Source organism: Psittacula echo, assembly GCF_963264785.1.
Source record: "Psittacula echo genome assembly, chromosome: 5".
NCBI classification, from domain to species: Eukaryota; Metazoa; Chordata; class Aves; order Psittaciformes; family Psittacidae; genus Psittacula; species Psittacula echo.
This window is the reverse complement of record NC_137739.1, coordinates 81786858-81801526: the sequence shown is the minus strand read 5'-3', so window position 1 is coordinate 81801526 and position 14669 is coordinate 81786858. Positions and strand designations below refer to the sequence as shown.

At 40.1% G+C, this 14669-nt stretch overlaps 1 protein-coding gene across 1 annotated transcript in view; it reads right to left on the bottom strand.

Annotated features, from left to right (window-relative positions):
* The window catches only part of LOC308221329 (cytosolic phospholipase A2 epsilon-like), a gene marked incomplete at both ends in the record, with an annotated part of 35210 nt that overhangs the window by 9993 nt on the left and 10548 nt on the right, over window positions 1-14669 (bottom strand). The window contains 12 exons of the mRNA XM_080618314.1: window positions 310-424; window positions 972-1194; window positions 1897-2033; window positions 3502-3637; window positions 4285-4322; window positions 4843-4935; window positions 5199-5362; window positions 5931-5994; window positions 6600-6642; window positions 7091-7131; window positions 8201-8332; window positions 11680-11816. Of these exons, the coding sequence (XP_080474440.1) occupies window positions 310-424; window positions 972-1194; window positions 1897-2033; window positions 3502-3637; window positions 4285-4322; window positions 4843-4935; window positions 5199-5362; window positions 5931-5994; window positions 6600-6642; window positions 7091-7131; window positions 8201-8332; window positions 11680-11816 (1323 nt within the window). The remainder of the gene's footprint in view (window positions 1-309; window positions 425-971; window positions 1195-1896; window positions 2034-3501; window positions 3638-4284; window positions 4323-4842; window positions 4936-5198; window positions 5363-5930; window positions 5995-6599; window positions 6643-7090; window positions 7132-8200; window positions 8333-11679; window positions 11817-14669) is intronic.

Sequence of the window (14669 nt, the reverse complement as noted above, 5' to 3'; positions counted from 1 at the left end):
GACATGAATGAAGTTTATACCAAAGCTATCAGCCTAAGTTACCCCACATATAGAGCTAAGCTTTTGAATTGTGAGTACCTCAGCTGTCCTTAATTACCTCCCCCAGATTTCTCCTGCCCCATAGATGGTGGGTTCTTACCAGAGCCTAAGCACAACATCTAGAAATGGAAGAGGAAGTTAAGGGGGAAAAGGAACTGCATATCAATGATATGGTTCAGCAGTGCATGGGGTTGCAGGACATGCAGTAACTGATAATGCAGGTTATTTGAACACCAACCAAGTCCAGATACAGCTCAGCTTTGCCATCACCTTTGAACTCAGAAAGGCTGTAGTCTTCTTTGATGTTGAGGATCATGTAGATAGGTAAGGGATTCTGACCCTGACTCAATGCCTGTCGCTCATCTGAGAGTTTGTGGTTGTTTTTCTGTGAATTTACCAGAAACAGAGAAAGTGAAAAACCAAGGGACCTTCTTGGCATGGTGTATGGGCTTGCAAGATTACATCATAATAAATACCTGTTCCCATCTTAGTTTTCTTAGTCTGTCCACTCATTTTGTGTCCACACATTTTTTAAACCATGGAGTGATTTAAATATTTACACATCCACATAAGCTTATTTAATTACAAGTGGTATACTTTGTGGTACAATGGTCTCTCATTCTTTCCAGTAAATGCATCCACTTTACAAGTTCTTACAGGGAGGAACAGAGCAAAAGAAACCAAAAGCAGGACTCCGCTGTTAGGTGGTCAGATACTCATACTGGTAGAAGAAGACATGTTTTCTATTCTACATATTACACTTTGGGCTGCTAATTACATGTTGAGAGATACGTGGGGACAAAACCCCTTTGTTAGTCGGCAGAAATCATCTGCTGGATAATGCTGGCACGCTCTCAGACTAACATCTGCCCCTAGAAAATTTTCAAGACAAGAGAACTCAGTAGCTGTTACAGAAAGCATGGACACACTACCCCATCACTTAACGCTTTTTCCAGCAGAAGCCCCCATAAATCAATGCTAGAGATCTGGTATCCCTCTTGCTTCCTCAGTTTTAGCTCCTTGTCATAGTACTTCAAGCTATCCAGGGAAAAGCAGCTTAGTTTGCACTTGGTCATATGTCTGCGGACTTCACCAATCTGTCTGGACAGATCCTTGTGTGACCAGTCAGTGCTCTGATACAAGTGTGACAAGGTCCTGGGGAAAAGAAAGGAAATATATGTTATCATACGCCTAAGACACTTTCACTTGTTAGACTTGGATTTAAGGAACACATCAAATGAACTATCTGAGGTTCATTAGAAACATTTTCTGGGCTCTATTATTGAAGAGAAAAAATCTTTTGATTTAGGGACACACACACACCCGCCACACTAGTGAAACATAAGGACTTGCAAAAAGCCCCTCTGTGCTATGTTGATTTATATACAAGTCTGTGACAATCTTGTACATAACAGGAGAAGTTTAGATTAGAAGTTCTTTACTGTGAAGGTGGTGAGGCACTGGAATGGGCTTCCCAAGGAAGTTGTGAATTTTCCATCCCTCGCGGTGTTCAAGGCCGGATTGGACAGAGCCTTGGGTGACATGGTTTAGTGGGAGGTGGCCCTCTCAAGGTAATCTTAAGGTCTTTTCCAACCCTAATTATTCTATGATTCTATGACTTGCACCAGGATCACTCACTAGGAAAGATCCTAGAGGTGAAACAAAGGGTCACGGAAAACGTTGCTCCCCATCAGCCAGTGCTTAGGTCATATGCTGTCTCAAGCAATGTGTTCCTAATGCAGGAAGAAAAAACACCTGAGACTGAAGTAGTACACCTTCCTTTGCTAAAATAAAGAAGAAAAATCTCTCACACAGCAGACTATTGAGGTGATGAAGGATGTTCTTCATTCTCCTTACCATGTTGAACCAGATGACCCAGTGATGTACGAAATAGCATCTAAGAGACCCAGCTTCTGAAGACCCAACAAGTTGCCTAACAAAGATGTCAGTGCCCGGGTGCCACCTCCTGTTGTCATGACTGCTACAATTGGTACCTGTTTAAATATCGACATGGCAGCGGTAAATAACTTCGTTTACCAGCACATGTGATCAGAAATGAGTTAATTGCATTATTTCTATCACACAAGAAATTCCAACATTTCACCATTTCCCAAGCAGGAGAGAAAAAAATGCAAATCTGGTATTTTGCAGAGAAGGAAAAAAAAAAAAAAAAAAAAGGAATTTAGTGATTAGCTAATTCTGACTTTTTTTGATCAATCAATTTTGATTCTAAATTGCTACATTTTGGTATACCAAAATAGCTCAAAAGTTGTTGTTTCAAGGCATTTCAGTATTTGAGTGCATTTTCCTTAGTGAAACATCATCTCATAAGAGTTCTATTTTGAGAACAATCAGAGCTCATCTTCTCTTGTAAGTCAAGTATAATGACTATATTACATTCCCTATAAAGCACCTAGAGTGCATAGTTGCAGTGATGAACCACAAAACCTAATTGCATAGAAATCTGAATTGTCTTACAGGAAAGCAAATTCCTCCAAGAAACCCACTGAGCGGAGCCAAATGACATTTCCCATACACATTTGCAGGCAATTGCATCAAGGAAATACTCAGTAGTGACCTGATTCAAATCAAGCATTTCAGGTTAAAGCAAAATTTTCTGATTTGAGTGTACTTGACTGTGAAAAAACATTCTTTTGTTGGAAAATCTGAAATTAATATTAAAAAATACTTATATTTAAGAAACTACTTTTTTGTTCCACAGAAACTAGTGTTCTAATGAGAAACAATATATTGATGGAAGTTTTGTGAACTGGAACATTGTTTATAGCATCCAAAACTATTCTGCCATACAATGTTTAATACATCTTTGGTCCAGCTGTCCTGAACAAAGGGAAAACCAAAGGTGACAAGAACTCTTCAAATGAAAGCTTCATTTCTAAAGTGCCTGATCACAAACTATGTCCCCTCCCTAAAGCACCAACTCTCCCCATGCCACCATGGACATGAACAAATACAAACCCTAACTCAGTCAGACAGACAAGAGAAAAGCGTTGAATGTCTTTGTGCTGTTAGAATGATGATACAACTAAGATGTTGAACACCAGAGGAGTCTGTGATATGAAACATTCTCATCAGTCAGTGTTATATGTCACTTTAACTGTTTAACTGTTTGTCCCCTCCAAAATCTGATAATAAAAATGCTTTATAGGGCCTTGAATATAGGACTGAATGCTCAGCTTAAGAGAGTAAGGCTATCACAGATGAAAAAGAAAAAAGAGGCAAAAAAATTCTAATTTACGGCATTTTGTTTTCTGAGCAAGCACGTAGCAAGTGGGTTTGATGCTACCCATGCTCTCACATTGTTTCATCTAAACATTCCTCAATGCTTTACATGGGACACTAAATACATCAGGGCTGATTAAGGAACAAGATGCAAACAGCTGCAAGCATAACATGATGCTGTTCCACAGCACAGTCTAGTCTCTATGGTGTTCCACATACCTCATGGTCTTGTAGGTCTCGCTCTAAATGAAGTGCTTTTTTCAGAGCAGAAGCCACAAACTTCCTGCGGTTCTGCATGAAATTTTTCTCCTCCATACACAGATCAAACTCCAAGCGAACATCTAAGTTTTGTGACCTCAAAGAAAGCTCAGAGTTAAATAGGACGCGCTTGATCACTTACAATTAATGTCTGGACTCATCCTTACAAGTCACAAACTCTACTGTTAGGCTTAGAAAAGCTGATATTGTGACCCCACAAAAGCACATCACAGATAGTATTGACAAGGTAGAGAAAAGATTAAGTCAAAAAGTTGCAAAATCTTACAAAAACAAAGCCAGAAATACTGTTTATTGCTACACTGATTTTCAAGCAGTGTCTAACATAAATACTGCAATCCATCTGCAGATATTAGAAACAGTGGAATATTTAAGATTTGTTGCCTGAAACCCTCCAGATTTTATAAATACAAATACTTCAGATTCTTTACAAGTAAGGGAAGGGAGGTATAAACACATCTCTTTCTAAACTTGCAGCTTCATGGACTTTGCAGCCAAAAAAGATTATTCTCTCTATCCAAATGGAACTGCATAGTGGCATAACAGGAAATTTCACCCAGCTCAGTTGACAATGTTCACTTTCTGGATATGTGTAATTAACATGGGATAGATGGGGGTGAATATAATACATTCTCCCTTAGTTACAGAAGAAAAGTAAGAAGGCAAAAAAGCTGGGCAGCATCGTTTTTTTCCACAACCGCAGAACCCAAAGGCAGAATTACTTACCAGTCATTTGACTTCACATCTAAATTGATTGTTTCATTCTAGGAAAAAAAAAAAAACCACACTGTAATAACTGGAGATGATTTTATGTCCTTTTCTTTCCATTCAGTCAGCTATGAAGCCCTACACTTTTCCTGAGAGCCATGTTGGAATTACAAAGCCATAACAATCAGAAAATCCATCCAGTTTTTAAAACTCCTCCAAGTCCTATTTATTTTCTTTAAATTGTTTTGTACTAAAAATACAAACAACAGTACAGAATAAAAAACCAGAACCATCTCTGCCAGTGTGCCCTATCTTGCCTCATGGTTTGCATTGCCTCTAATGTGAATTAGTCCCCCAGCTGGTCACAGAAATCCCTCTGTCAAATATTTGGCTGTGGATTTTGGTTCTACTTGGTTCATATGAAAATGTACAGGTCCATAACCGTCTCTGTTAGGAATGTGAGGGCACCAGCAGTTGTATATCTAACCCCCTACTTCACACTGATTTGATTAAGTCATGCCCATTGATCTTTGGTCCATAGCTTCACATTTATTCTAAAGAGCTGCTATCAATCACCTTTGCTACTGCTACTTTCTCCTTGAAGGGAAGTGAATCCAGAGGAACAGTGAGGGATGCATGGCAGTCTTTTTTCTCTTCATCTGAAGTACACTGAGAAAGAAATTACAATGCAGAAAACTATTCAATGTATACACCACAAAAAAGTACAAATGGGGTCACCATTCAGCAGTTTCCAAGTTGGCATCCAATATTTAGGTGTCTTAGGGGACAAGGGTCTTCAAGAGGAAAGACAATGAAAGATGGAATTTAATTGAAAATAATTGATAGGATTTAATTGAATTCTTTCCTTTTACCCCAGTCAAGTATGGAAAACTGTGAGTTTATTGTGCTTATTGAAGCTAACTATCACATACCAAAGGGAAATGGGGTTTCTTCTCTGCTAGAGCCACGCGCAGCTCTGACAGGCTGTACTTGATGTAATGGAAGTCCAGGGGCTTCACAGGTTGCCGGGAAGAGCTCAGTGACAGGGTCTGTCTCTCTTCATAGGACCCTTTCACTGAGAACAAGAAGTCTTTTTCTAAGAAGAAAAGAGATTAAAGACATATAGAGAAGTTAATTATAATGATCTCAGAAATAGAACATGAAATAGTCATTCAGAAGTTGTAATTTTTACATATAAAACATTCAACAATGCTTAAAAGCTGCAAGACTATTTATTGAAGTAAGGAACATCACATGAAGAAGAAGTTAAAAACAAAAAAAAAGAAGAAACAAAATGAAAAAAACCCCAAAGAGCATATAAAACAGCAGTAGCTGTTTGAAAAACTCAAACATACAGGAAATTTGGGCAAAATATAGATTATTAATAGAGGAGTATATACTTAGTTCTATTCTACAGCACTGGAAAGATTTTTTCATCACTCTACTGATTCATTTGAATGGCAAAGTCCAGGTTTTATAGTTGGCATAGATACACTATAATTGTTGAATCTATGATCCTGTAAATGCTCATAAACATACAGTTCCTTTGCTCTAATTGTAAGAACCAAATAGGAAAATTGCCAGATAAGAAAATGACAAAAAAATTAGAAATTTACAATTTACCATAAAATAAGATTTTTTAGTTTCTAAGTTCAAAGTCTAACCTGAAGGTTCTTTCTTCATCTGTCTATCGTCCACTACGACTTTCAAGCAGGAAATTTCACGAGACTGTAGCATAGATGAATGAGAGAATTAAGTGTACAAAACATTCCACATCTGAGTTACTTCACTGCTATCTGTCTCTGGTCACCTGATTCCTGTCTACCCTGCGTTTATTAGGCTGATAAGAGATGACTTGACTGATGGGTCAGCCAAGTCACAGGTCTGTCACTGCAGCCCTGCTTTGGCGAAGTTGGACAGCCAAGTGCTACCTGCTCTAAATAGCGAGTTACAGGCAGTGAAAAAGGCAACTTCCATATTATCCCATGGAGGTGTGGAAAACTGGATGGTCATGAGTGTGTCCCAAGGTAAATTCCAAGAGGGAATGACACAGAGGCATTAAGTTGATGAAAGAGCACTTCAAGCTTCATCAAAAGGCTTGTTATCAGCTGCTGGTAGTGGACAGTTCTCTGGGTATCCCCTGTGATTATGTTCACTCTTTCCTAATATATCTTTCCACTGGAAGCAACACAAGAGGATGGCTCCCAGTGCCTGATCACCCCTTTCCCTCCCATTCAGCCCTGCTTGTACTGAGGTGTTGGGACACCTGTCAGATTTACCACTCCCATCACTAGCATTAAAACAAACATACAAGAGAAATAGTTTAAAATTACCACTAATACACCATTAGTGACAAGTTTTTCAGGAGGGACTGGGCTGAAAAAGAGGAAAAAACATGCGGTCAGAACTAATATTACATAAATACGTCCTTAAACAAACATCAAGGAATAATACTTTTCTTAAAGGTTGCCTTGACCAGCATAGTCTCAAATATGTCACTGATTTTTAATTTTGACAGACATTTGAAATGTTTCTTCCTTATTTTATTAATGATAATGGTAGATAATTGTAGTAATAAGCACAGGGGCTGCGGTTCTTACTATCCTTCTCCCTCTTCCAGGAAATAATGGGATGAATTAATGTCCAGAACGATTTTTGGTAGATAAGGAACATGAAGATTAAGCCAATATGCAACTAAGTTGATAAACAACAGCTGATGCTGTTATGCTGAGCATCTTAAACTATATATACTAAATGCTAGCATATGCTTGACTGTTCGCTTTTGCAAAGGAGAGTTATTTGGTCCTATATGGATTTTACTTACATGCTCTCCGATGCAAATTCAACTTCCAGTGTCTCTTGTGTCTGTAAAAGTTCATTTCATTATAAGCATTTAGAATGTATTTTCTTTCTGACTAGCTATGGTTGTCAATGATTATTCTGGCTCCCGAAGCAGCTCTTAAAATCAAATTTTACTCCTGCTCTAGGGTATGCTCAGGCAAGTAAAAGTAATCCAGTTAGAGTGATTTGGAAAGTATTCTCCCTCCTTCATTAACCGTCAATTCCCAGACTGACTGCATTTGTCTATGCAGTGGTAAGGCAGAGTAAAATGGCCACGTAGACAATCCCCCATCCTAAGCCTGCAATAACTGTTGGCTTAAAACTTTCTAAAGCCTTGTTTTTTCTGGGTAATATTATCAGAAGACTGATTCAGTTGAATAGCAGAGGGCATTCTCATTCTTCTGATCGAAAGAACTCCTGTAACACGGACAACACATTGACCAGTCACCAGACAAGTTATTATAGACAGCTGCTTGTCAATATCATCGTAGAGCTGAATACCAGTACATACCCTACATGAAAAATCGGTGAATCAGCAAATCTATAAAAGTATCTAAATCCCATGCTGAAGTCATCATGTATGGGTTCAGATGCACTGAAGTAATGAGACAGTTACGGTAATTGACAACGCATTTTAGCACTTCTGCATGGATCTTTGCATTATACTCAGGTATACGCAAAGGACTTACACGACAGGGTATCTGGTTTTAAGTGAATACTCCAACATCTGTACCAGAATATGCCCAAATTCACAAATGCTGGTCGTGGGAATGGAAATTCTAACAGAGAAACTTTGTGCAATGGTGATAAAGTCTTTTATCTCCAACAAAACCTATCTGAGCAACACAGCCAAGAACAAGAAAAATGAGAAAACTCTTCTAAGAGGCTTGAGGAGGTAAAAACTTTAAGGATTATGTCTGAGGTAGGGAAGTAAACCTTGTCCACTTTGCTGAACAAGGCTTGGAGGGTAATTTACAAGATACAAGAAGTGCTAACCACGTAAACCCTCCCACCTGCAATCGCTTTACAATAAGTTATTTAGGAGGTAATACCAAAATTTCCTTCCTGTGGCCAAGGCAGTTTTATTCCTTACCTTTGGATTTAGCTGAAAATTCAAGAGAACAGTTTCTCCAAGCTGGATTTTAGCAACATCAAAGAGGACAGTGAAGAGAAGGTCATCTTTAGTGATTGCATTTTCATCATAGATTTTCAGCTCAAGAATATTCTGTGAACAGAACTACAGGATTAGGAACATCTCTATTTTGAGACCTTATGGAGGCTCAAGATGATATTCTGAGCATGTTAAGGAAGACAGAGAAAGGATGGGGAGAAGTGGGCGAGCATGCACAACCTTTCATCAACCCAGAACTGAAGACATATATTCTCCACCTAACTTAGTTGGATTTGTTGTGGATGTCCCTCTAATTTAAATGACAAAGGCTAGCAGAATCGTTGAACATGTAGCTCCCATATTGAAAACCACATTTGACCTCTAATTTGGTTTGAGGTCACCACTTTTCCCTGAATTGTAGGAAACCACCTGGTGGCCAGGAATTTACTGCTATTGATGATAAGTAAATAAATACATAAATCCTTGGATTTAAGCAGGGGTCGAAATGCTTCCTTAAGAAGCACCATATAACTGCTGCATGTTGCACAATTATATCCTGTAAATTATTATTAAACAGATCACATGGAGATAATTATCATAGAATCTACAGAAAATGCTATAATTTGGTTAAATTTGTGACAAAATGCACAGAAAGCAGCAGAAAAAAAGTCTGTTTTCATGGGATTATAGGCTATATCTCTCAATCTCCTCTTCCTTCCTCCTATTGCACCAGTCTTTTCTCCCTACTGTGTCACCTGCCTGTTTGGATGGACAGCAGTGGTAAAGGCCCCTGCTGTGCCTGGTTGGTAGCTGCACATGGGCTGGCTCAGAGATGCCTTCCAGAGCGCTGAGCAAATTACCGTAAATGCCTGTTTTCTCAGTGGGGAAATAATTCAAGCCTCTCCTGAATAATTCAGCAGCTCAGTTTCATGTGTATTGCAGGAATCTCTTATGTCAGAGATTCTTACTTATCCATCAGATTTAACTGAAAGGAACTGATGTAACTGAAATGTACTGAAAGGAAGATGCTCCAAAATCCAAACACTCAATGCTGACATCTATCATTTCTGTAAGAAACTAGCAAGTGAGAGATGACAAGCTGCTGTATGGAATCTGGGTTTGCAGTTTGCTGTCAGAAGACAGAAAGGTTGCTGCCCTTCATGGACATACACGTAAATGCATCACACTATGCTTCAGACAGCAAAACAATTCTGCTTGTGGGTGGCAGGCCAGCACTGGGTTCCTGCCCACCATGCTTGCTAAGAGAAACATAGAGGCTAAAGGCAGAGAGAAGCAGCCACAGCAACTTGGTTTACAGGCCAGCTATAAATAGCCTGTAAAGATTATGGAAGGTGATGGAGGTGATATGCTTAAAAGGAACAGCTTGCAGTTCGTAGAAGGCAGGCGTACATTGAAGAGCAGATCAGTTTTCCTAGCTGTGGTTCTGCAACAGACTGTCCATTTTTGGCTTGAAAAGCTGACTTATTTTCTTAGTGACCAACTGATCTGAAGTCCCTTGGTTACTCCCAGCTAGCCAGAAAGGGCACACACAGCATGCTGGCTGGATAAGAGAGACCTTGGATGCACCGCTGGGATGCTGTGTGGGAAGCAGCTGGGGTTCTCTGTGCAGCTCACTGTTTCTATCAACTCCTGAGGGAGGATACGAGGGCAGCATCACTGGGAGCCAAGCACTGAGCAGAGCCAGCTCTCGGTGGGGATGCATGCTGCCAGCTCCAGGCTGGTGTCACTCCTGGAGCCAGGGGAGTGCGGCCCACAGGGCCAGCCTGGAAGCCCTTCCTCACCATCTGCGCTTTGTCAGGCATTCATCTAAACAGATGGTTTTCGGTAAACATCCCTGCTCCTGATGGGAACCAGCCTGACACATCTAAACAAGTTTTTCTCTTCCACAGTGACAGTGGACTATATGAATTTACTGAGCTCTGGCTCCTAGGATTTAGGAAAATGAACACCTCAATGATACACCAGACAGGCAAGGAAGGAGAAAATAACCAGCAGACTGACACTGGTCAATGGGTAATGAACAGAGCAATTGCACAGTTTGAAAAGAAACCTTTGAGAGCTTTAACTTCAGTCTGTTGAGTCCAGACAGCAGCGAGGCAACACTGACAGACATGCCAGAGTGCTTTGGTTGTCCCAGATCCCCAGGACACGTTTTGTGCAGCCCACAGCAACAGCTGCCATGCTGCTGTCACTACACACTGAAAATTATAGTGGCTAAAGCCATGTGTCTTGTCTCCTGCTGCAAAGTTGCTGCGAAGTAAATGCAAGGTCCACCCAAATACTACTCTGTGAGGGACTAGTTCCAGCAGCTCCTTGTAGCCAAGGTATTATTTCCAGCTGTTACATGTGTTATTGTAGTTTTGAAAGACCTGTCAGCCACAAACCATTGCAAGGAATGGGTGTTCTGGTGCAAGAGCTGTAGAACAGTGGGTGTTTGTTCCCATGCTGCAATGCTTGTCCCTTGCCTTTTACCTCCATGGAGCTCAGTGGCATTGTGTCTCACTGTTATTTTGAAAGACATTGGAAGTTTTTGGGATGCAGGGGAAGCATTGGATGTAGGCTGTAGATGGGCAGGTGTGTTAAAGCTGAAAGCTGTACTGAACAGGACAAGTCCCACCTAACTCTGTGGAAGGAAGCCTGAGAACTTGTATCATGGGCAACTTCTGCAGACAAAGGCAAAAGTGATCGTTCATTGGAGACCCTGTGGTGTAGCAACACTTTGAGCTATTCTGAATACCCTTTTGGGTATTTGAGTTTATTGACACTTAAGAGAGCTGGCGGACTGGCCTGCTGATTTGGCACTTGGCAGAAAAGTTCTTGTCCTGCTCTGCCACTAGTGCTATGAAATGAAGGGCACAAGTTGCAGAGCAGTATTTGATTCCCCAGGTGTGAAGTAAGCTGAGCTTTACTTGGCCTAACACTGATCTCTGTGGATACCTAGACTCTGATGTTGATGTTGTCTTCTGGAGGAAGTGGACAGCGGGACTTGCAAATCTTCTGAAGTTCTACATTTATCATCATGGTAAAAGCTCAGCTGGTCTTTTGCAAACTTTATTTTGTGATAGTTGTATCACAAGGTTGTTGTTATAAAGGAAGAGTTAAAAAGAGCAGCACTGTGATGCTTCCACTACTAAGCTCATGAATGTCTTTTATGCTGTTCAATTTACTCCAAAATTCTCACCTTTACTGTTGAAAAGCAGGAACTTCAAAAAGAAAAAAAGAAAAAGTGAAAAGTGATAGGACATTACATGAACAGTTGTGAAATATCTTGTTTATCTTTTATATAGCAGAAAATACTTTTGCTGCTGCATGCTACTCCACATCCTCTTACCCATGTCCTTGTAGTCCCTCACACATACTTATTTTTAGGGTGCTATACATATCAACCACACAATGAGATCTCTGCCCAAAAAGAAACATAAAGGCACTGTGCATCTTACTTTTACTTGGCTCTGGATCCTAAAGCAAAATGTTTCATTCCACACTGGATCTTTGCAGTTCTTGACAGTTTTGGTCCGAACGGTCTCAGTGGAAGCAGTGGGCAAGGACAGGCTTACGTAGCAATCGGTTTGACTAACTGCATTTGGAAAGACACATCGTAACTTACAAATTGCTATCAATATCTTACAGCATAGCCTTATAGCATTGTATAGACACCAAGCTGCAAAAAGGAGATTTTTTTTCTGTTCATTTTCTGACAGGTCCTTATTCAAAAGCATTCACTGCTATTTGTTGCCTCCTGCAGGTGGGATCTTTGATCATTAGTGAAGATTCAAAGCTGCTGCAATAAAGACAACTGGTAAGAAAAAAATATGCAGAGCTAGTTTTACTGAACAAAATCCAGTGTTGAGATGTCCCCGTTTGTTGCAAATGAACAGATTTCTGTGACAGAGAAGAAAAAGGTTTACATTTTAAGAGAAGCTTTTTAAAGGGTAAAATATTATTTAACTAATTGAGCATTTAGACAAGGGTCTAACATTGTTCTGTGCTCTTGAGAGGGGAACAGAAGAGCTAAAGAGGGTCTGGATATAAAGAATTTTCCCCTTCTGGTCTGCTGCACCCACATTATCTGTAGTCCAGTCCATGTAGTGAGCCAGCTGTCTCACCCCACATGTAATCACATCCTTTCACCATCAACATATATGCAAAAGTAGCAATGCACTTTTATCTTACTGATTTGAACTCTGAGCACTGATACTGAAGAAACTTCTAACTTCTGAGAAAGGTGTGCACGTAGCACATGGTTGTGCAGTTAGCTACAAGTATAGCATTAAATTTTCATAATACATGGGGGCTGCTTTGGGGTGGGCTCCCAGGAACAGCCCCCCACCTGAAGCTGGGGCAAACAGCCCCCCAGCCAGGTAGGCACAGCTATGCTGACACTGCCTCAGAGTGCTGACATGTCTGTTGAGGATTGCCAGAGGTCTTGGGTGAGAGGCAGGTTGGGTACATCTATGACTGTGCAATTAACTTTCCTTTAGTGTGTATAAAATGATGTATGTAGAGTATTTGGTGGTTAGGATTCTCTCCAATACTGCTAAGATGGTAATGGATTTTTAGCAGGGAGCACTGCTGGGCAATTACTCCTAAGTGCATGAAGGAGTTGATGTCTTGCGAACCTGTGACAATAAACTGAGACCCAGAACAGTGCAGAGTGATGCGACTCTCTCTCTACACTGTCATTCGCCCTTTCCAACCCTCCCATTTGGAGCAAATCTGCTGTCCTTTGGCTCTGTACACTGTTTGCCCTCATTTTTAGACAACAGACATTTCTTTTGTCTGCTGGGCAACTACAACTGTCTCTAATGTCTCCAGTTCTGAGAGCTTCCTTTGTAATCACAGTAGCAGGTTAGATTCATGTATAATAACAGGCAGTTTGGTACTATGTGAAACAGGCTGAGAAGCCTTATGAGCAAGTGGGTAACCTGCTGGAAAAGGCATCATGACACGTTGGCTCCAGTCCCAGCTCTGCTCCAGGCTAAGTCACTTTGGGCAATTGCTTCCATTTAAATTTAGCCTGTTTATCTGCATTTCCCCATCAATAAAACAGCGATAACCATCCTTTCCTCTTTTGCATTCTGTTTTGACATCCTATGACTAAAAGAACTATACAAAAAATAACTAGTTATTAAAATTTCCACGTGACCCACAAGAAGAGTGTGCCTTACCGGTAATTATGTTGTTCTTTCTCTACCAGTCTCTTGCTTGGCATTCCACACTTTCTTTACACTTGTGGTATAACCCATGTGGTAATGAACAGGAATTGCTTAAAGCAATCTGTGCAATCAGGTTATTGTGTATGATCTATCTATCAGTCTTCTGATACCATCTGAACATGAAACATCTTCCAGTCTTTCAGCACGCATCTGATAGTTTCCCCCTTATTGTCCATAGTAGGGAAGAAATCACTGTAACATTGCAAATGCAGATGTCTGTAATTCTTATAAGTAACATTAGGATACTTTGAGACTTATTATTACAATCTTAAAATGCAGAATATGTGCAATGTACCTTTAGATAACAATTTATTGTTAAAGGAGGTGGTAAAATAATTTCTTTACCTCTCTCTTCCATTGGTTTTTAACATTGGCAAAAATTAGTATCAACTTTGCACAGTTACTTCCCAAGATGGTGTCAGAGAAGCAGGTAAAAGTAAGCATATGTGTTTCTTCAGCAACTGTGTCAGTCAATTGTGGACTTCTGATATGTGTGTTTTGGAAAATCTGTTCATTTATAGTCTCTTTTGTTGTACATACTAGCTATGAATACTGATTTAAAAGACTGGCATTTGATATTTTCAGAGTATCAGAGGAGCTCTAAACTTGTGACTTATAATCTTGTATCTAGATAAAGATGTGGTGGGATCTCTGCTGAGCCTTTTACCCTCTCTGAACACAATAGACCTATAGCTGACTTGAAAAGTTAGTCTAATATATAGCAAGGCTGTTCACCCTTAATAAGAGCAAAACCAAAGTCCCACAGCCTGGTAATCCACGTGTAACACCAGCTCAATTAGCAGCTAGTGAGGCTTCAGTCTCAACATAGCCCAATATAAGAATGCAGATAGGCAAAGATATTCTAAAACCAGACAATTACAGCCAAATCACTGCATGAAGAATAATAAATTATGTCCCAGAACTATAATGTTGGAGGACTTACCTGATAACACAGATTTAGATAAAGTTTGGACCAAATCCAAAATACAAAATGTTAAACATGGTATAGGTGATGAGATTGAGTGCTGAGATTGCTTTGCATACACTCCCAGCCCTGGGCAAGAAGAAGCAGATGCTCAGTGTGTTCTGTGTTGCACTTCTCTTTCTCTTTTTTCCTCCCTTCACAGTAAAAGGCTTTAACTGTTACCAGCTACTAAAATCAAATACGTCCAGATTGAAGAGGGCTGACTAAGGCTAACATGCCTTAGTCGATG